Source organism: Orbicella faveolata, unplaced genomic scaffold, assembly GCF_042242905.1.
Source record: "Orbicella faveolata isolate gen_17 unplaced genomic scaffold, um_ofav_v1 contig_35, whole genome shotgun sequence".
NCBI lineage: Eukaryota > Metazoa > Cnidaria > Anthozoa > Scleractinia > Merulinidae > Orbicella > Orbicella faveolata.
Window position 1 is genome coordinate 15,098,502 of NW_028301564.1, and position 20,931 is coordinate 15,119,432.

Consider the following 20,931-nt stretch of genomic DNA (forward strand, 5'->3'; position numbering starts at 1 on the left):
AACTGTGTCAGCCGCAACGGTCATAAGTCGGCTATCGAATTTTTGGACAGGTCATAAATAGGGTAGCAAAAAACTCAGATTTTGCTCATAACTAGGGCCGCAAATCCCCACCCAACTTTTCTGGAAGTAAATCAAGTTGTTCTTGTGCTAACTAGTTGGCATTTAAATGAGTATGCGCTAGCAGAGAGGCAAGGTCACCTCCTGTCTTGCTCGTATTCATAGGCCAGGTAACTAAAGCGTACAACTGTAAAGCCGGATGTTGTTTACTCTGATGCCTGACCTCGGTTTAAACTCAATTATAAAATTGGATTTTATGACCCTTGCAAAATCCTGGTTAGTGGCTCAGATCTCAATAAAAGTCGTGACTTGTGTAATTTTTTTGCCCAACAACTGGACTTCATCGACTTGCTGTCTTACTAATAAATAAGATAATCTATCATTGCCTTCCAAAGTGAACTGAGGGTTTCCGGTTGGTATTATGGCGTGAATAAAAGACTAAACGTCACTACGTTTAGCGAAAATAGCGCTCAGTTTAGCCCTAGCATCACTGACTTGAAGGCAGTTACTATCAATAATTGCGTGGGTCAACCGTTTCCCACGTTGTCGTGTAAGTGCCATTTCGTCATTTCGCCATTTCGCCATTTCGTGTTTTAAAAGAGCTTAGTCACGATATTTTGCGATATTTTCACCATGTACAAAATTACCTTTAATTGAAAGAAACCCGAAAAACGGAAAATGATAGTTTACTAAGATAGCAAAACACCAAAGAGATAATAAACCACAAAGGAACAAGGAGGGGTGAGGATTAAGAAGATTAACTGGATTACAAGCGACGCCTAAGGAAAAACTTTTCAAGGCACTAAAACCGTGACGTGACTTGGTATTACGGTATTAATTACATCAAGGCTCCCTGAATTTCGTGAATTCCCCTAATGCCAGTGTTCAGCAAGAAAAATTGCGTGACTTGCCCAAAGGGTGTGTACATGGAAGGCAAAATAGTGTTATTTACCTGTAACTTTAAATTATGACGTCTATGACTTCGAAAATGGCCCGTAGTCTTTGAAGTTATAGAACTCTTAAGAAACACGTCAAAAGCTACGTAAGTATGTCACTTTCTCATATTATTTCACTTTAGCTCAATATTTTCCTCGCACGTACAAGGTCGTGCAAAATTTGATACTCTTATAGCATAAGAGGGCAGCTGTGATTCGAATGCAATTATACGACCTCTACTGGCAATGAATACGGCAGCAGTTTGTAAGAACTTTTTCCATCGCTAAATGGGTTTATATATTGATATACTCTGGCATAGCATTACGTAAATGTGGGCGTCGTGATCATTTGTTTATGCTGAGGCATTTGGGGCGGTAGTTGTCGCTTCATATCCGATGCGCTTTTTAAAAGAATGTTGAATATAAATAAGCGTCAAGAGAAGTCGACTGTGACCTTTGACGCGTCTTGTATTGCTCACTGACGCGAATCTCTAACACGCGGAGAACGTCAACTGATTAAACGTCGTTGGACTTGCTTTGGAAGAGGACTGAAGGTAAGGTAAAGTTAACAGGATATCAGGCTTAGTTTTAACAGGGTCGTTAGAGACAAGCAGTTCACGATGCGGCCGTAGGCTTTCTATCACAATCTTTGTATAACATCACGCCGAATGACTCGGTCTCTTACATAATCTCACGCTTTCTGAGAAACGTAAATTTTATTTATCAGTACAAGTGAATATATGGAAGATCATATTTATTTATCAGTCTTAACAGTCCATAGTCCTTTTTTGACCCCGAGCAGAAGCTGCAATAAAAAGCGAAGTGTGTGAGTTTGCGGCACAATTACATGACAAACAGGGTCGAGTAGTCATGTAAACAAACGTTAACGGCTCTCCCTTTTCTCCGTTCCAGAACGTTAAGCGGGAAACAACTCTATGATATCGCTATCGCCGTGTTCCCATAGAACAAAAGATTTTTATTGTGGGCCTTGACAAAACAGAGTGAAAACAAAGACAAACAGAACCAATGGCGATTGAAACTAATTCTTTGCATTTTTTTTTTTTATTAACATACTGAGAATTTAACGTAAAAGAATGTGACGGCGCTTTGTGATGCAATTTACATATGTTGTGTTTAGTTTCTGGAGTTTTGCCATTTTTCACCCATTTTCACCTTTTTCGCTTGACTTTGTTTCCTTCATTTCTCTCCTTAAGTATAATTTCGCACTCACAAAACCCTATTCAAATCTGTAAGTTACATTCCAAGTATGGTACATGACATAGGTCGGTATTTAATTAAGGCCGCTGTTCCACATCACTTGCGTGTGATTGTGGTGAGCTATTGCGTTATTCCACTGTTGCATTATTTTACGCCCGTCAACGGGTGAGGATTTCAATAAATAAATAAATTAGCACAAACGAATAAATTGGTAAACAAATTAGAGCTAATCTCTGGCGGCTTGCGATTGCGGAAAAATAATGTGGTTCAACTTCCTTTTGGAAAGAGAAAACGTGAAATCGCAAACATCCCACCTCAAGAAAAAAGCTTAAAAACCTGTACTACAAAATTACAGAAAAGTTTAACTCCTGAAGCACCTTTGCAACAGTCAAAGGAGCATTTAAAAAGATTTGTCATAGTGACTGGTGCTTTTTTTCCTACGGACTGTTTTATCGGTTTGCACTGTTCCGCTGTCGCAGTCGGCTATGACAATTAGTCCGTAAAGTTGCCTGTTCACTTTAATTTTTGTTTTTTTCGAAATTTGTTTAAAGTAGAGGAGGTGACCGGTGAATGGACATAGGCAAATGAAAGAAAACTGTCGTACCATCGTACTATCCCTCAACTTTCAAGGGTTAGAACAAAAGTAAGCAACCTTATCAATTATTTTTCCTTCCGGTAGAAACACAAATAAGGAACATTGTGATCGTACTATGGCAAGGGTTGGCCTGGCGTTTTCCGGTGGCGGTATCCGGTCAGCGTCCTTATGCTCCGGTGTCCTGCGCAGGCTTCTGCAGAAGAAAGCCAATATAGATTACCTGAGCTGCGTGTCTGGGGGCGGTTACACGGGCACGTCATATGTGGACTGGAAATACAGGCATGGAAAGAAAGATGATCCCGAATGGCATAAGCAGTTCTTCGAGCACATGCGCAGCAGAAGCGGAATCTTTTGTAACTGGCAGAAGCCGTGTCAAGGACTCCTGGACGCCATTATTTTGTTCACAATGACTATCTTCGTTGCCTTGATTATCCCTGTACTCCTATGGTCTTCCTACGCATGTCCACTAGCCTTTGTGATCGAGTTCCTGTTTGGAAGAATCCTGAGAGGTGGTGCTAAGCCTTGCAGAAAACTTGCGAAAAACAGTCCAAACATAAAATTAAGGGACTGCGAGGAGGAACGTTATACATCTGCTGTCATCAACCAGCAATTTGCTCTGTTCGCGATTCCCGTGGCCATAGCCCTGATCTGCAGCTTTCTTGCAGGGTTTCTTCCTAAAGGAAAAGGCTTTTTCAATTTCATTTCCACGTCCGGTTTCGTCTTCTTTGGCTTGGTGTTCCTTCCGTGGTTTATTCAAAATTTTTTGGATTTAATTCCAAATTGGATGAAGATCCTCATCATATTACCCACTTTCCTGCTTTGGTTCGCGTTCCCGACCATGCGCAGAAATGCCACCCTTGTACTGGTGATCTATGCCTACTCCTTTGTTATTTACTGGCGAGTGTATAACGGCAAAGTGTTCGACCTAGAATATGATGAAGATATCTTTACCAAGCTGATGTGGATTTCCACCCTGTTGCTGTGGAGTGCCCCTGTTGTAGGAACGATACAGCAGCGTATAGGTCACGTGTATAACAGGTAATTTTTTTTTTTTTTTTTCGTGTCCCTTTTAAAAGGGACCACGTCACAGTTGAGTTTAGTTTATTACGGTTAGTCAAATACTCGCTGTGAAACTAAGGTTGGCGAAAACATTACTTCTGTGAATCTAAATGGCAAACCCATCACTTCATTACAGATAAATATGTCTCCAGGGCGTTTTAATTAAAGGTTACAAACAAGCGAGATTAACTTTGAAAACTGTTCAGCCTAACAGTTTTTTCAAAAAACTATATCAAAACCCGTTTCAATCTTCTACAATTTTTGTCTATCTGTACCTCCTGTTGTGTTTGTTGCGTTATTGAAATGTTCTTTCACTGTTTTTAATAGTTCTTTTTATATTTGACTCAATTTAATTTAACCCGTGAAGTGATTTATCTTACATCTGCAAAAGCGGACAGACACATGAATGTATAATCCATGGGGGTCAATTTGACAATTTGTCGTTGAAAAAAAAAATCGACGTTTTTCATGCGTTTGTCCTCTTATTGACAATGAATTTTATCATAAAATTGTCAAAGTAGCCTGCAACAATGTTATGACGAAATTCATGATCAATAACAGCACAGACGCACGAAAGACTGACGCCAATTCGTTAAATAGACTAAATGGAAAACAATCATTTTTGCTTTTGCACAAACCATTCGCTCTATCCAGTAGACTTGGCCTAATTTTATTCACAGATGGCGTATTCAAAGAGCACTCTACACACGAGCAAGCCGCGGGTCGTGTGGTTGTGCCGGGATTTCGTGGCGGGACCTCTTCCTACGCTGCCCAACATGTCGACCCAGGAGGCTCATGGGAATGAACCTTACCCAGGCTCTGACCTTGGAGGACATTGATGACGTCAAGCCAATCTACATAGGCGGCATTACAATCAACAAGTGGCGCCGCACCACCTCCCTCAGAGAACCTGATTATGAACTGTTGATAATGTCGCCAAACGGCATTGAGCGACTTGACCGGCCACCTGGCGAACCAGAGTTTGATGGCAAGTTGATGCCGACGGATATTTTTCTGTCAGATGCCATGGCGACATCAGCTGCTGCTGTCGACCATCACATGGGAGCGAGGCAAAGTGATGACGCGTCCTTTAGAGATTTAAAGGTCATGCTTGGAGTTGCCATGGGGACGGCGATTCTTGCAGACGCGAGACACGAAGCGAAGAGAAATTGCTGTGTTCAGGTGAGAATAAACATAAAAAGTATTTTATTCAAACATCCAAAAATGCTTGCTTGTGAAATGTGGCGACGTTCAGACCAGTCGTAAGAATCAAAACAGTCCACATCCGTCTGGGGTCCAAAAACACAATTGCTGACTGGAAGCAGAGCCTTGGACACTATACGACACCAAATGAGCCTGAAGCTGGTTTTGATGAATCTTTTTCGTGGTGTCGAACGACATTTCAGTTTACAGTTGTAATGATTGCGTTAAAGATCAGTGTGAATAATGAATTTATTATGAATTAACTGTAAAAAGTCTATCTTTGGATAACGAGTTGCCTAGTTCCTTTGTATCTTCTTTTTTGTAACCTATTCCTTTTTTTTTCCTTTATTTGTTTCCAGACGTTACCGATTCTTATAGAGTTGGGTCGTGTCCTGCCGTTAATTGTATGTCTCGCCCTCTATTGGGAAACTGGAAAGGAACCATTCTTGGCTATCGGCATATTAAGCTTCTTTGCCATACTGACGTTTTTGACGATGACTGCCCTCGTAGGGACTGGCAGCAAAAATCCTGGAAGACTTGAGAGAATTGCCAGGTAATGCAAACCCGTATCTACTGAACTATATTATAGTAATCGAGGCTTTATCATTCAAGTGCTGGTCCAGGATTGTTACGTTGTTGCTCTGTGTTAAAAATTGTTACATGTCATTGCCCAGTAGATTAGTCCCTGGCTTCGAGAATTGAGACATAATCCCTGGGAAGGGAATGCCCATATAAAAAGGGTCAGGGATGCTCGTCAGAAAATTTGAATTAAACCCCGTAAAGAAGACCAATCTGGGTGTGGCTCGAGCTTTATTTGACTCCTAAAAGATACAATAATAATAATGATGATAATGATAATAATAATGTTATTTAACCAAGGAGCTCACATCACTAAAGGTGTTATTCAGTGAGGCCCTGCAAAAAAAAAAAAAACAACATGTTTAATTTGAAATAGTTAAAAATATTGAAAGTTAAAAAATACAATATTAAAATGTTCAATAAAATTACAGGATAAAAACGAGTTTAAAAAACTGCGGTCTTCAGGGCTTGCTTAAAAAGTAAAAGTGACCTCATGTCACGTATTAATTTGCCAAGACGGTTCCAATCTGCTATTCCTTCGTATAAAAGGCGCTGTTTTCCATAATTGCGTCTAACTCACGGTAAGTAAAAATTGGATTTGCTTCGAGAAATTTGGAAATGGATGCCGCTTAAAACGGAATAGGCTTCCGCTGTTCAGAAAAGGAGCTTGCACTAGTAAACCAAACTCTTTAAAATGGCAGAAATCGAGCTTAAGCGAGACCAGAATCCCTGATTTATGCCCCTAAGCGAGACGAGGAGCATCCCGACCTTTTCATAAGGGAGTCCCCCCCCCCCCCCGGACATAGTCTAATGCCCTCGTAACGTAAACTAGTTAGGTAATCCTTGGTAACATCTAATTCCCTAATAGATATCAGACGACCTTTCAAGCTTGTGCTCTCGACAACTTTTTCTTGGTGTGACGCATTATAAGACGCGAACAGGAGCCCATCACTAGGAGCGTGTAACTCCCATACTAAGCTAATGTCAAGGCATTTTTACAAACTGGTCTATTTTTTAAGCTTCTTTCCCGCGAAATAGGTCAGTTGCAATCTACATGAGCGCAAAACGGTAAGGAAAAAATCTTCCGGTGAAATGATGACGTCAGTTAAAAATTAAGTCCGTGCTTGTGATTGGTCACTGAGGTTCCTGCGGGGGCCTAAGTTCGTGGTCAAGTAAATTCAAACTAAAATTGATCGGTCTGTGATAACGCCGTGACAGGAATATGGGGTAGTTGCACGCTCTTAGTGATGGGCTCCTGGCACGAATCGGTAAATGGCAAATCTTTCGCTTTTTCTGAAAAGTCATTGTAGCTCATACGAGCACAGAATTTCACTGGCCTTCATTTCACTACAGGTGGTTCACGATTAACGTTGCTTACGTCAGTTTTGTTCGTAAGACCATCGGCATGATAAATCAAGGTCCCAATCCCCCGCCGGTGCTGCGTCTAAGTGACGGCGGCCATATTGAAAACCTTGGTATTCTGCCCCTGCTTAAGTTGAGGCTGAAAAAGATTGTCGCTGTTAACGGTGGTCGGACAATTTCCGACGAAGACTATGGAGAAACGTTACTGGCGGGTCTAGACATGGCCCGGAAAAAGTTAGGTTGTTCGTTTTCAGCCATGAATGGAAGGGATATTGCTGAGGACATACGGGACAACTTTGTGGAGAAACCTCCTGGTTCACAGCCATCCAGTTACAGGTTAGTAATCTGTTTTCAGGGAACTCCGAAGATTCGTACGATAGCCCGAAATAGTGGCTAATGGGCTGTGGAGAAGAAGGATGGGGGGGGGGGGGGTAGGAAACCCTAGGGAAACTGGAGTAAGCTTGCCACTCAGGTACTCCACTGACGAAAACCTGAAACCAGACCATGCAATGCTATCTTCTCTGCCTTTATCCAGGTCGAGCACGGTCAAATGGGGACCAGTAGGAGTGTCCTAAATGTACAGAGTTGTACGATATCTTCATTACCAACCACCAGTGGACCTTTCCCTGACCAAACACCCCAGCGGGGGAGCAACAGTCAGACAAAGAAAGGCTGCTCACTTTCGCAACCTAGCTACCATGCCGTTCAGGGCGGGATGCGGGATGAGAGTAAAAATGATGGTGGGATTCGGGATGACATGACTTTTGGTGGCGGAATGTGGGATAATAATATTTCGGCGGGAACGGGATTTACTCATTTTGACAGACGGGATGCGGGATAGTTTTAAAATTGACGGCAGGATGCTGGATAAAGAAAGGGAAAATCGCACGTCACAGACGTAACGCGGAGAACTATGACTATAACCAAGCGGGATCGAGATAGATATTCTGACTAGGACTGGCTTGTGGGATTGAGGGATTGAGCCATAAATAGTGGCGGGATGCGGGAATGAAAAAACTTGTGCTCGACCCTGTTGTCAAAAAGAAGTAATGGATACTCTCTCACTCTCAGGTTCAAAGTGCAGTACTTTGACAAGGATCCCGATGACGGTAGCAGAACTATGGTTGGTGAGGGTGAAATACTATTCATTGCCCCCAGACACCCCGGCAAGAGCGCGCAGAAGAAAACATACGAGCCCTGGGGTGAGGTGCTGCGTGACATTGATGGTGATCTCGAGGCTGGCCTCTGGGGACCTGGGCCACAGATGACGGCAGAGGAGGCTGATCGCTTGACGTTTTGTTGTTGCGAATGTTGTCATGGTTCCAACTGTCGTGGCTTGTCAGAATCGATGTGCGGGGCGTTTCCACAGCATTCAACTGGAAATCAGTTTTTCACACCGGCCATGTTCACGGCCTACCATAGAGAAGGCTATCGCGCATGTATGGAGGCAAACGCCGCTGAATTTCTCGCTGAAGGAGAAAGACCGGTGACTGCGGCTACTACGTTCACGACAGTTGATGAATAAGCCGCTTATTCTTACTACGTACTGCCTAATCAACAATTTAACTGGACGCCAATTTCGGTTTTGCGAGTAGTTTGATTCCGGTCAAACTTGGTAAGGTCAAATATAAAACACTTAAATTCAAGGTGTTCAGCTCAATAGGCCATTTCCGAGTTGTCTTTGGCCTCTGTCTCAAAACGAGTCTACGCGAGAAATCATTCATAGGTCTTCATATGAAAATGCGTTTGGCCTACAGGTTTACTTTCTGGCAAATCAAACTCATTTTTATATGTCGATATATGAAAGGTTTTGCACGAAAACTCGTTTTGAAACAGGGAGATAGGTAACTCGGAAGTAGCCTACAAGCTGCCTGAAAGCCCGTTATAAGTCGCTTAATTTGTCAATTTTGTGTGAAAATATTAAGAACAGCATCTGTTTAACTTATCTCAAAATGTGTTTCGAGAAAGGTTTCCTACAAAAGTGTAAAATGTATGCAACAATGCCGAAAGGTATTATGGGTATCGTAGTTTGAAGTTTATCCCATTTCACGGTTTTAATAGAATAATAAAGCATGAATTCGATAATTTTTTTTTCCTCTCTTCGCGTTTAAGCATCGTGGACTTTGATCAAGCAACAGGGAAATGCGAGTACTAGTTTTACATTTCGGTATGATCGCGAATGCTTTTACGCCGTTGAGAGTCAATCATTCTCAAAACGGGTGTAAGCGAAAGCCTACAGTGTTAGATACCTAAACCCGGGCTCTAAGGGAGCATCCACACAACAACGGAGATATTTGAAAACGCAGCTTTATTTCTACGGCTTTTCGTAAACGTTCTTCAAACCGGAGGAATTTGAAAACGCTGGCTTCTTGTTTTCGAGTGGACGGAAAACATTTTGAAAACGGAGCTTTTCGTAAACGATGACGTCACGATAATCACGTGATTTCCCTGACCGAGTTTTTCTCAAACACAAATTCAAAATGACAGGTGATTTTTGCGTTTATAAATTCCTCCGGCGTAGTGTGAACGGAAAACATTTTGATGCGTTTTCAGAGTGAAACCTCCGTTTTCAAATTTCCCCGGCGTAGTGTGGACGGGACGTATAAGCCCACACCGACGTCTTGCGTATGTTATTAGATAATTTATATACCACGTTAAATGTACACCGCATTATTTTGTGACTGGTTTTGGATATGACAGATTGCTTCCAAGAGCCAGATATCTGCAATGTGTATGGTACGACGTTTTTTTAAAAACTGTTATAAAAAATTAAACGTTTATGTACACAGAGGCTATGATGCAATCAATATGAATTGAAAATAAAATTTATTATGGAGGCTCCATTGTCTGATTATTATCATCAATAGGCCCTTTGCACGATCCGGTCACATGGTACAAAATCACACATGCTGGGACGCAAGTTGTACAGTGGGACTTCCAAAATAAAGGCAGGTCAAGGTGGACTGGTACGAGTCGCTTTGTTTTGGAAGTCCCACTGTGCAACTTGCGTCCCAGCATGTGTGATTTTGTACCATGTGACCGGATCGTGCAAAGGGCCTGTTGATCTGCCCAGTCCGTCCATCAGCCACTGCCCCGGCCAGCGGGTGAAACAGCTAACGTCGAATTGTAGACAGTAGGTAGCTTAAGCAAACAACGACGACTACGGCAATGAGAACCTCATCAAACAAAACGTTTAATGAGCAAAAAAATAGCTGTGCACGTGCTTTATAAATCTTTGCACATTTATTTGCCGCCCTCTGCAAAACAAGAACATGATATGACCAAGTTCTGCGTAGCCTCATGTGAGGAACGCGAACGACGCCGGCTAATTTTTCGTACTTTCATTTGGAATTGAACGCTGTCATTGCATATTTAGCCTGAGCACGTTTTTAACTGAACAGATCTAGACAAATTCGAATTTCTCTGGTAAAATATAAATTCATTTTTGACTAGGCGTTGTCCCCGGCGCGCGTCCTGCAAGAGTAGCAATGTTATTGTGTGTTCCTTAAATTAACCAGCTTTGCTTGTAATGTCAAAGATGTGGAGGATTTTACAATGCGGCGCAAAAACAAACATTTTATTTTCCAGTGCTAAGATCAATATTTGACAAATGAGTGCAGCGAAAGAGCTAAATGTTGTTTTCATCACGCGAAAACAAAAAAAAACATTACATCTTCATCGTTGAGCAATGGTCCACGTTCGATATATCAGTATTCTAACATGGTTCCGTGGCTTTCGGGTCAAAATTGTAAATTTTTAAGTTTCTTTTGCCTCTCAATTCCCAAAAGAGACTTGGATACAAAGAAAACAACAACAAATATAGAAGTTTGTCCTGAAAGCCTCGGAGCCATGTTAGAATATTGACATGTCGAACGTGGCCTATTTCTGTTATATTATTCTTGATTGTGATGTGATATCATCGCCGCCATTTTGGATGACATTAACAAAATAATTCTAATCAAATGCGTTTGTTATTTTGTTATAGCTCAGAGGAAGAAATTTCGAACTCTTCCTCAAATCAAAAGTAACAACCCTATCAGAAAAGCCAAACAGCTTGGAGCAAATCTAAATTAGCCTGAAAACGCTGCAACAGCCAGAAAACGAAAATTCCAGTGGAATATAGCACCACTTGGCCACTTAGGAGAAAGACAGCGCGTTTCAGCTCGGGATTTAATACTTATTTAAATGCGTGGGACTCAGAGATCGACAAACTAGAAGTTCATGTATTCTACAGCATCGAAACGTCAAGCACTGTTCGACATATCTTAATTTTTTTATTATTACACGCATGCGATGCTATCTTCACTCTGATCGTTTCAGAAACATAAACCTCTCAGCTTTGCCAGTTGTAATACATAAACGACTTTTCCCATGGATCATTAAAATTAAACGTCTTTAGAGCCCTACCTAAGCTTTCATTTAGTTGCTTTACGCTTTTTTTAAATCCCACTGTTTTGTGCACTATAACCTGTTCAACAATAAAACAAGAAACTGACTCAGTAACAAGTTAAAAGGCAGCTTCTTTCCTCAAGGATATTTCCCCAATAAAAAGCAGTAAAAGTAGTAAATACGGCTTTCCTGCAGCATTAAATCCGTCATTGTTATCTCAACCGTAAATTTGAATCATTTTTTCATCAAATGTTCGTTTCTCGAAAATGATAATGGAAACTTATTCGGAACTCTCCTCAGATCCCAAAAGAAAATCCACAGTGCGGGCCTCCATGCAGGCGCGGTAACCTTCCCGATGGTAGGCAGTGAACATGGCGGGTGTAAAGAACTGATTGGCAGTAGAATGATAAGGGAACGCGCCGCAAAGGGATCCTGATAAAAACTGAAGCGGGGAACAATGACAACACTCGCAACAGCAACATGTCAAACGCTCCACTTCTTCTGTTTCCACTTCAGGTCCGCTCCCCCACAAGTCAGCCTCGATATCAATCTTGATGTCACCGGTTATCTCGCCCCAGCTCTTTCTCTCTCCCGAAAGGCCATATTTAGGGTGGCGTGGAAGAATATAAAGCACTTCTCCTTCCCCAACCTTCTTTTCCTCACCTTCGTCCGTGTAGTCGTAGTACTCGACCTTAAATCGATAACTTCTCGGCTGCTTTCTCGCTGGCCTATCGATTACCTTTGTCCTTAGATCTTCATATACGTCTCTTCCGTTCATTCCAGTGAATGAACAGTGCAGTTTTTCCCTAGCTTTTTTCAGTGCGGTGATCAGATCTCCTGCGATCCCTAAATCCTCTAAGTCTCCACCATCCACAACTACAATCTTCTGCAAGCTTTTTTTCAGCAATGGTAAAATGCCCAGGTTTTCAACGTGGCCGCCGTCAGACAGGTAAAGAATCGGAGGAGGAGTGGGGCCAACGTTAATTACTTCCAACAGTTCCCGGATGAACCTGACCTGATATATATTTACGATGCACCACCTACATAAAGAAATTGAATCATCCAAACTGTTAGTTTCAATATCGCGTTTAAAAGGTTCTGTAGTGTTCAGAATGGACGATATAGATACGAAACAGTCATCACGACTGAAGAAGAGTATTGAATCGAGCTGCGAATATATATTGACTGCTTTACAAATGTTCTGGTCTCTAAAAGAAGACCCAGATATAAGAGTAAACGCACCCCTTCCCCCACAGATCCTATGTATACCAGCAGCATTTTCGCGTGCGGTCCCTTTTCACATTTTCAAATGCCGACGTGTTCCTAGCTACAAATTTTGACATCATTGTAAATGGTGTACCTTACAAACTTTTGCCAACATCCGGGATTTTCTGCGCCCGTGGGCATCACGGCGATCAGCGTCAACAAGCAGAGAAACACAAGAAAAAAGATCACAGTTCTTTTGTTCCAGACGTCACTTCCGGCGTGCAGGAATGGAATCATGGGAAACCCAAGGATCGGAAACACCAAAATAAGTTGAATAAGAATAGCAACACACTAAAAAATAAGAAAGCAAAGGAATTAATCGTTTGCTTTGGCTAACTGACACTTGAAACTTTATTATTCTCAATTTTTTATTCTTTGATGATGTTCCTTTGCACTAATGTGAAGGGTTTCTTTTTGTCGGTTTGCTGGTTTGTTTTTGTTTGTACACATGCGTAAGAATTTCGCATATATATACTTTTATTTATTTATTTATTTATTTATTTATTTACAGTATTGCATACTTGAGAACATTCTTATTGACATGACATGACATGACATGGATATACGTGACGTGACGTGACAAGACATGACACGACAATAAATACCGTTGAAAGGCATCCTGTCCATTCTTTGGGCTCGGCTATTTGCGATTTGCCAAATCCTAGTCCAAGCATGATCTGTATACTCTGTAGAGATGCAAGTTTACTTTCGTATTGCCCCATGTGATACGATATCGCCGCAGCTGAAGTGGCCATGGCTTCCGACAACTTGATGTCTGCTGGATGAAGTCTGTTTTCAAACTGGAGTTTTCCTGAATCGTTGTCAATTCTTTCGATTCCAGAGGGTGCCATTGTAAGGAGCTCAAAGGGTGGTTCTCTGACAGAAATGAGCAGAGAGTTAAGTTTTATGAGTATATAGAGTCGATTCATCAAAGACTGTGCGTTCCTGACAAAGAACGGGGCTGCTCGTTGTACTGTTTTAGGGGTTAAAAGAAGCGGGAGTACCCTGGAAACGAGCTAAATTGACCTCTGGAGCTATCGTGTTGCTTTCACGTCGGTTTTTTATTATATATTTATTTATTATCATTATCATTATCATTACCATTATCGTTCATCGTTACCGTTACCGTTATCGTTATCGTTATCGTTGTCGTTGTCGTTGTCACCGTCGTTGTTATTATTGTTTTTGTTATTGTTATTATTGTCATTGCCATCGTTATTATTATTGTTGTTATTATTATTATTATTATTATTATTATTTGTTTTCATTTATTTTATTTTTTTTTTTTTTTTCATTTTTGTTGCTTTGAGAATTTTTTTTAGGGTAGAATTTACAATTTGCATTCTCCAAGAGAGGTTGCTGGTAAAATTTGCCGGCTGGTCTTGATCTGATATCAACGTGCATAAGGCCATAGAGCTAATGCGATCTTTACTTCTCGTTTTTAGCTTTGTATTAACTTACTAATAAGTATACTTGGCTAGGTACCTATGTGAAGGTTTCATTCGCCATTCATGCACTGTCACGTTGCAGATGTATTCTGGTGACAGACCAACCAGGTCATCTAAGGTCAAAGGTCGATTCAAACTCTCTGAAGATGGTTCCCAACAAGTGCACGAGGGAAATACGTCTTGGCACGTGATTCCTGAGCAGCCTGTCGCCCCAGTACTCTCAGGAGAGTAGAACGCTTTCTGAAGACGCCATCTAAAGGAAAATGACTGGTAAGATTGGCCAGCATGGTAACCGCGTTTTTCCTAACTGAATCTGAAAATTTTCTATTTAAACTTGAATGACACTGAAATACCTGTTGTAGGCGTGGAGGGCATTTCTTTGAAACACTCCAAGGAAGGGGTTGATCCAGATCAAAATGCCAGAGATCCACATCAACACATCAAATCTATTGTCACTGTATTCCACAAAGAGAACTGCTGTTTTATATACTCTCCACTTAACAGCATAAGCGTACAGATAGACAATCATAGCTAACGACGCTTTGTCGCGTAAAGGAGGTACACCGAGCCATAAGAAAATACTGAGAATGAGTATCAGTGCGTTGAGCCAAAGCGGAGTCACAACAATGTACTCCTCTATAAGCCAGGGAAGAAAAACCATTGCAAACACGAAACCTGTAAGGTTAAACAGAAAATTAGCCAAGGGTTTCACAGAAGGTGCAGCCACTTTTTTGATGACAAAAAAGAGAAGGAACAAGATAAAGAGATAGGCAAATGTCATGAACGTAAAGTACATTTCTGGGCCTAATTTGGGCACACATTCAATCGTGTCTGTCATGTTAAAAAGCTCAGAAACCTCGGAATTCTCAGAGATATCAGAAGAGGTGAAATTGTGCGTTTTTACGTCTGGGCACGTGAACGGATCTCGCAACAAACTACCAAAGAAGTAATCGATGATATAAGCTGTTGGAAAAGCGAAACCAAACCAGTTAAAGCAGGGAAGAATGATAGCAACAAAAAAGCTGAGGCTGAAAATTATGAGTGTGTCGAAGAGCCCTTGTAAAGGATTCTGCCAGTTACACCAGATCCCTGCCCTTCTACAGTGCTCGAAGAATTCTTTATGCCACTTTGGATCGTCTCTTTGCTCGTTGCGATACTTCCAATCCATGTAAGCCGAGCCTATGTAACCGCCCCCGGAAACACAGCTGAGATAGTCTGGGGTGATTCCTTTCTGTAGAAGCCTGCGCAGGATGCCAGAGCAGAGTGCCGCTGACCGAATCCCTCCTCCAGAAAATGCTACACCGGTGTTACTCATTTTGAAGTGGAATTATATTCGAACGGGCAAACACTGTTAAAGAAGAGAAATATTGCATTAAATCTATTGAAGCCACGTTGCATAACTGACACTACGTCACGCTTGACCTGCCTTCAGTAGGGCTTATCACTGGATTTTTGCGTCTAAACCCTGGTTTTCACTAGCGACGCAAGCACAAGCGCAAGTACAAAGGGAAGCAATAGGGATGACCAAAGTGGAAACGAAATTCGACGCAAACACAAGCACAAGCAAAATCATTCGAACCTTCCAAACTGTTTAGGCGCGAGGTAATCTGGATTCAGCCAAAACCCAATCGTTTTCATTGGCCAAACATAACCACGTGTGGTAAATATCCTTGTGCTTGTGTTATGTCTGAGCGGTTTTTCGTTTACGCTTGTTGTAGCGCAAACGCAAGCATAAGCGCAAGCACAAGGAAAAAGAAAAATTTTGATCCCTGTGCTTGTGTTCGCGCTTGTGCTTATGCCCGCGTCAAGGCCGTTTTCACGGTGAAATAAGAATTATTGCGTTTGCGCTTGTGCTTGCGTCGCGAGTGAAAACCAGGCTTAAGCTTTCGTGGGCTATATTTTTTAAGCGGACGTGTTTGGAGTGCTATTTTTTGAGATGAAGGGGTCTTATGGCATATGACTTACAAGCAGTTAGCCCAGGGAGAACTGCAGTGCAAGATGTCAGAGCTTAGAGGGGTGTTTAAAAAGGGCCTGAAACTGTGCCGACTAGGAATCGTGAATAATGTGTGGTGAAATTATGTTACTTCAACGTCTGAATATGTTTCAGCATTAAACAGTAATAACAATTAAAGCTGATCTTTACTAAGAGAAGCTAAAGCCAACACCAATTCGAAGTTTTAAAGCTCTAAATGGAAGATTTACTTGGATATGGAACGCAATTCAGTGGCAATCATTTCCACTTATTTTAAACTTATCTGTGCACCACTTGGTTAACGGTTGATTGATACAAAAATCATCAACAGTGTTTTACTGTTCGCGCCATTTACAGGTTTCTAACTTAGATTGAAGAGCTTCACTGAAACCACAGTTCCCTCGAATCATTGATAAAATTACAACATTGAGGAATCACTGAGCCCCAATGATATTCCTAAATCTCTTTCAGTTTCAAATACATGATGTGTTGTTAGAAATGACCTCTATATGACGTGAACATATGCTAATCACATATTTCGCCATAACGTTTTCAATTCGCAGCCGAAATATTTCATGGTACCTCTGGATTCGTTCTCACAGTCAAATATAAACTTTATAAACTTAATATAAATTTCAAAACACAAAATGTAAATACGTTATACCTCGAAATATTTTGACCTCCACTGCTTTGAACCCTGTTCTCGGAGCTGGTTACGTTGGTTGTAATAAATTGTTAACTACAGTTAAAACTTCACGTACTAACGTGAAATCCTGTTGATTAAGTTGAATGACAACCGTTTTAATAATAAGGACCCTTTGATTAAAACCTGAAATTGTCAACCTGTCGCCACCTGCGTGAAGTTCCCCAGGGAAGAAAGGATGAAACGAAAACTGGTTCAACTTTCATGAACAGGGCTACTTATTTAGAAGTCTTCTTCAGAGCCGGAAAAGTTCCATAGGTCTCGGTGCATAACGTTTTCCCTTCCGTAGTAATTAGCTTTTCCTTAAGCTTTAATTAAACCGAAACAATTTGGTTCACCATCCACCGATCTTTGAACCAATCTTCAGGCAGAATCCGAACTGAGCAGAACGAGAAAGACTTTTGTGCACCCTGCCGGAACAATGCGACGTGTATTAGCGCTATATACACGGCGAGTTTGTGGCGTCTTAGTAGCCACCCAAAAGAAGCAAATCCTCGAATGTATAAGGATCTTCTGAAAAGGAATACATAGAAAAATGATCCTTAAAGTACCCCAACTAGGAGGTTCGTTTAACAGTATGTCGTTTAAATCCGAAATCGGCTGCTAAAATGACCAGAACTAAAATATATTCTTTGCTAAAAATAGGCGTAACATTTTTCGTATCTCGAAAATATTATTTAATTACACAACCCAACGAGTAAAAACTGTGCACATTTTAAATCTTGGCCGCTTGAGCGTACAAATAATGGCTCCTTCGCTTCTTTGTTACCAGTTGTCTGAGCATTACTATAAAGGCGAAATGATTTAGTGGGAAGTCGTGCCGAGTATAAAACGTACAGAGAGATATATTACAATTAGGTCCACTTCTCCAGGCAACCTAGTCTCTAAACACTTCCATCATTGGTGCCTAACACAAACATTGCATGGTGTCACCGAGAACGAGGGAAAAAAGTAACTTTAATACTAGTTCCAAGGCCATAATCCGCAATTTGTGTTTCAGCAATGCATAGAACGGGCTAATATTTAAATAGAGCTGGAAGTTGGCGAGATAAGCCAGATTTGCTCCGATTTGCAGAAGAAGAGCCAGATTTGCTTATGCCCACGGGCATTGAAGGCCGTGATCAAGAGAGATGCTTATACCCGGTTGGTTGGGAAAAAACTGATAGTAATAAAACGTTAACGAGAGCTAGATAGTAAGCTTCTTATAAACTCTGGCGGACTAACTAGGAACCGTAGTGGGGTAATATCCCCTACGGTCTTTCTCGTGCGGACCTCCGGCTACTTTCACCCGGCCTGAATCAGAAAGACTTCGGGCGATATTCTCTCAGTAAGACCCTCTCGCTGCTTAATAAAATTAACTATCTAAAAAATCATGTTATCCTACACTACCTTGTAGAGCTACAAGGTCACCCACTGTCTTACAACGTTCCTAGTCAAGCAAAAATTTATTTGCCCGCCTAGCGTTCTGTCTCACCCATCGAGTGTTAAAAGTTTCATCACAGACTTACCGTCAATTTCTTCGAGGTCCGGCTGTGCTCATGTACTAATTGTCAAGGATTACAGATTGTGGACCCGTGTTTATAACGTTGAAGTTACCAAAGGACTTCTTCCGTCGAGACCTAACTCAAGATGCATAAGAAAAGGACCGAACAAGTCTAATTTAATTTAGTTTAATTTAATTTGCATGTGGCCAACTCAGTAAAGTACCGCTTACACGACCATTTGTTAACATCATGGTCTTGACTGATTTAAGTTTTCGCCTCCACAAAATTGATATTCCCAATATGCTGAAAATTCTGTATAGCTATTATTTCTTGTGTGGTTCCTACCCAGCTTAACGTTTTTCTTCATTTCTTCATCATTCCTTGAAAACAGATACTTCGTCTCTAGGGATAGAATTTTTACTAAACAAATGACGAGCGTCCCAAACACAACAAACCAGCCGGCTGGCATCCCGCAAACAAAATAACAAAACAGTTATTAAAAAGAACGAGTGTTTCAGTCGTTTTAATTTCAACTCTGGGCAGGTTAAATTTACCAAGACATTTACATCACTTTGAAAGCCAATGAAAATAATGCTTTTGTTGTTCAATGAAGGAACAAAACTACTACTTCGAAGCCTTCCTTGCATTCCTAAAAGCAAATTATCAAAAGAAAGGAGCAAATACGAATCACAAATCAATCTTTAAAAACTTTTAAAAAGTGTTCTTGCTGTGAATCTGGCATATGTAATTACCCCAGGAACCAATTTAAGCTTGGAAATAGACAAAGAAAAAAACGCTACACGACACATGCAGCACTCGACCTTTCGATTCGTAATCACGTTTTAGCCTTGACTTCTGTGGTTTGCGTAACCATGGAATTCGGTTGCTCCTTTAAACATCTTTCGGCGAGATCAATTCGTTCACACGTTGCTTTAAGCCAGGCTTGTTTCACTGAATTTTAATTCAGTGCTTAAAAGCAGATAAGTAACACTTAAATCATGATTGTTTTGTAAGTTATATCTTGCTTGCACGGTCAAGATTGGCGTTAGAAAAAACTAATTTGCGCAAAGCTATCTTTGTTTGGATAACGCACCGACCCTTTGTGTCTCCGTTACAAAGACAAAAAAATAATTTTACCCTTGCGCGCGGATTGTATTGCTTTATTAGCATTTCGTGGAGACTAAAAAAGGCTCAGCAAATACCCGTTTTGTCTCGTATTAACATTTTTATAGAATTTTGCCGTATTTTTATTTCAACAATGGTAACTTCATACCTCATGCATACCATTTCTTTTTTGGAGATATTAATTTTCGCAGGTATAATTTTTCAGAATTGTGCAGCTATTTGAGAACATAAACGAACATTGATCATCTTGTGCGAAAACACATAACACCAGTACAAAGGGGTGAGTTATTTTAGAGAGGGTATTCCTATTTTCGTTATCTTTGCAAAGCCTCGACACGCGTAGCGCAATCGCTTACAAAGGAGAGGCGATTTCAGATACTTCCCACTGGGTCAGTGTTTGTTGGTCTACGTCGTTGCCTGAGGTTCTCTCCACACTAATGCGTTCTCGTGATTTTTTGTTTTTTCGCTCCGCGTTTGATATCAGGTACTTTCAGTCTGACACGTTTCCGCCTACCGTGCACACTAAAACGATCAAAAACGCTCGACGTTTGTTGTCGAAACGGCGCAGGCATTTGAAAACATTGTCCCGCCGGAGTGAAAACATTTGAACGCGGAGCCTTATCAAGAAATATGAACAGCGAAAACAGAGGCTTTTGAAAACGCTGGCATCATTCACATCACATACGCATTGCAAAGGACACGAGTGGCGTTTTCTCGCCGCATATCAGCGCTTTGGTGTAGACGGATAAAACGCTGCGAAAACGGTTGCGCGGATGGGAGCGTTTCCCGCGAAAACGTATCATCGAAAACGCATTAGTGTAGACGGGACCTAAGAATTCCTTTGCTATGAAATTTAGCCATTCAAGTTACTCGGTTTTTTAGAAAACTATGTAAATTCAAACTAAGTACCTCTAAAATGACTCCAGATGGCGTGAATTAAGCCATGACATTTTTCTTGAGCTCTTACTTGAAAGAATAAACTAATAATAGTAATTTAAGGTCATTTAAGGGCAGAATATGTCCAAGCCTATGCAAAGAACATTTTATTTACCTTTGCTTTTAGTGACTTCGCGCCAAATTATGTTCACACTGAGCTAATTCAACCACGACTAATAGCACCAAAAATGTTAGACAAACTTGAGCTTATTTTTTGGACTTAAAAGTTCGAGAGATCTTTATTGTTTCTTGATATAATCCTGTCCAGTTTGCTCAGTCAATCCGTCAACACTCTCTAAAAATGTTTTTTTCTTTTCTAATTATTTTTTTTTTTAAAGTACAGCAGGTTAGACTTGTTCCTCACACCCGGCTGTGCTTGACCATTCTGTGTAAAAATAACCATGTACTGACTAACTTCATGGAACAAAACAAACGGGTGATCACGTCGTTAGAGAAAGAGCATTCTTTTAGATAACTGATCAGATAAAAAACTAAAGGTTCATTCACGATCTTTCTTTGTACGAAATAATTCTGCGTTTCATGCTCATGATCCGGCTCGTGCATTCGATCCTTCTACATTTCGACGTGCGAAACTCGATA

The 20,931-nt window shown here is 41.0% G+C and overlaps 2 protein-coding genes across 4 annotated transcripts; one reads left to right on the forward strand and one right to left on the reverse strand.

Annotated features, from left to right (window-relative positions):
- The first annotated feature begins 947 nt into the window (after positions 1-947).
- Positions 948-9,845, forward strand: LOC110043005 (uncharacterized). Of its 3 annotated transcripts, none has more exons than XM_089273990.1 (6): positions 948-1,103; positions 2,890-3,843; positions 4,545-5,046; positions 5,427-5,620; positions 7,000-7,344; positions 8,080-9,845. In XM_089273990.1, exons 2-6 carry the CDS (start codon positions 2,921-2,923, stop codon positions 8,531-8,533), a joined length of 2,418 nt encoding a protein of 805 aa, XP_089130116.1. In that variant the 5' UTR covers positions 948-1,103; positions 2,890-2,920; the 3' UTR covers positions 8,534-9,845. The 3 variants fall into 3 exon arrangements, with proteins under 3 accessions (XP_089130116.1, XP_089130115.1, XP_089130114.1); XM_089273989.1 differs by having other exon boundaries at positions 948-1,099; XM_089273988.1 differs by lacking the exon at positions 948-1,103 and adding an exon at positions 1,170-1,546.
- A 711-nt stretch (positions 9,846-10,556) lies between these two features.
- On the reverse strand, positions 10,557-16,897 carry LOC110042933 (uncharacterized). The gene is made up of 5 exons (XM_020748323.2): positions 14,465-16,897; positions 14,149-14,364; positions 13,269-13,539; positions 12,758-12,954; positions 10,557-12,437 (listed from the first exon to the last, which is right to left on the reverse strand). Exons 1-5 carry the CDS (start codon positions 15,424-15,426, stop codon positions 11,678-11,680), a joined length of 2,406 nt encoding a protein of 801 aa, XP_020603982.2. The 5' UTR covers positions 15,427-16,897; the 3' UTR covers positions 10,557-11,677.
- Positions 16,898-20,931: the final 4,034 nt, after the last annotated feature.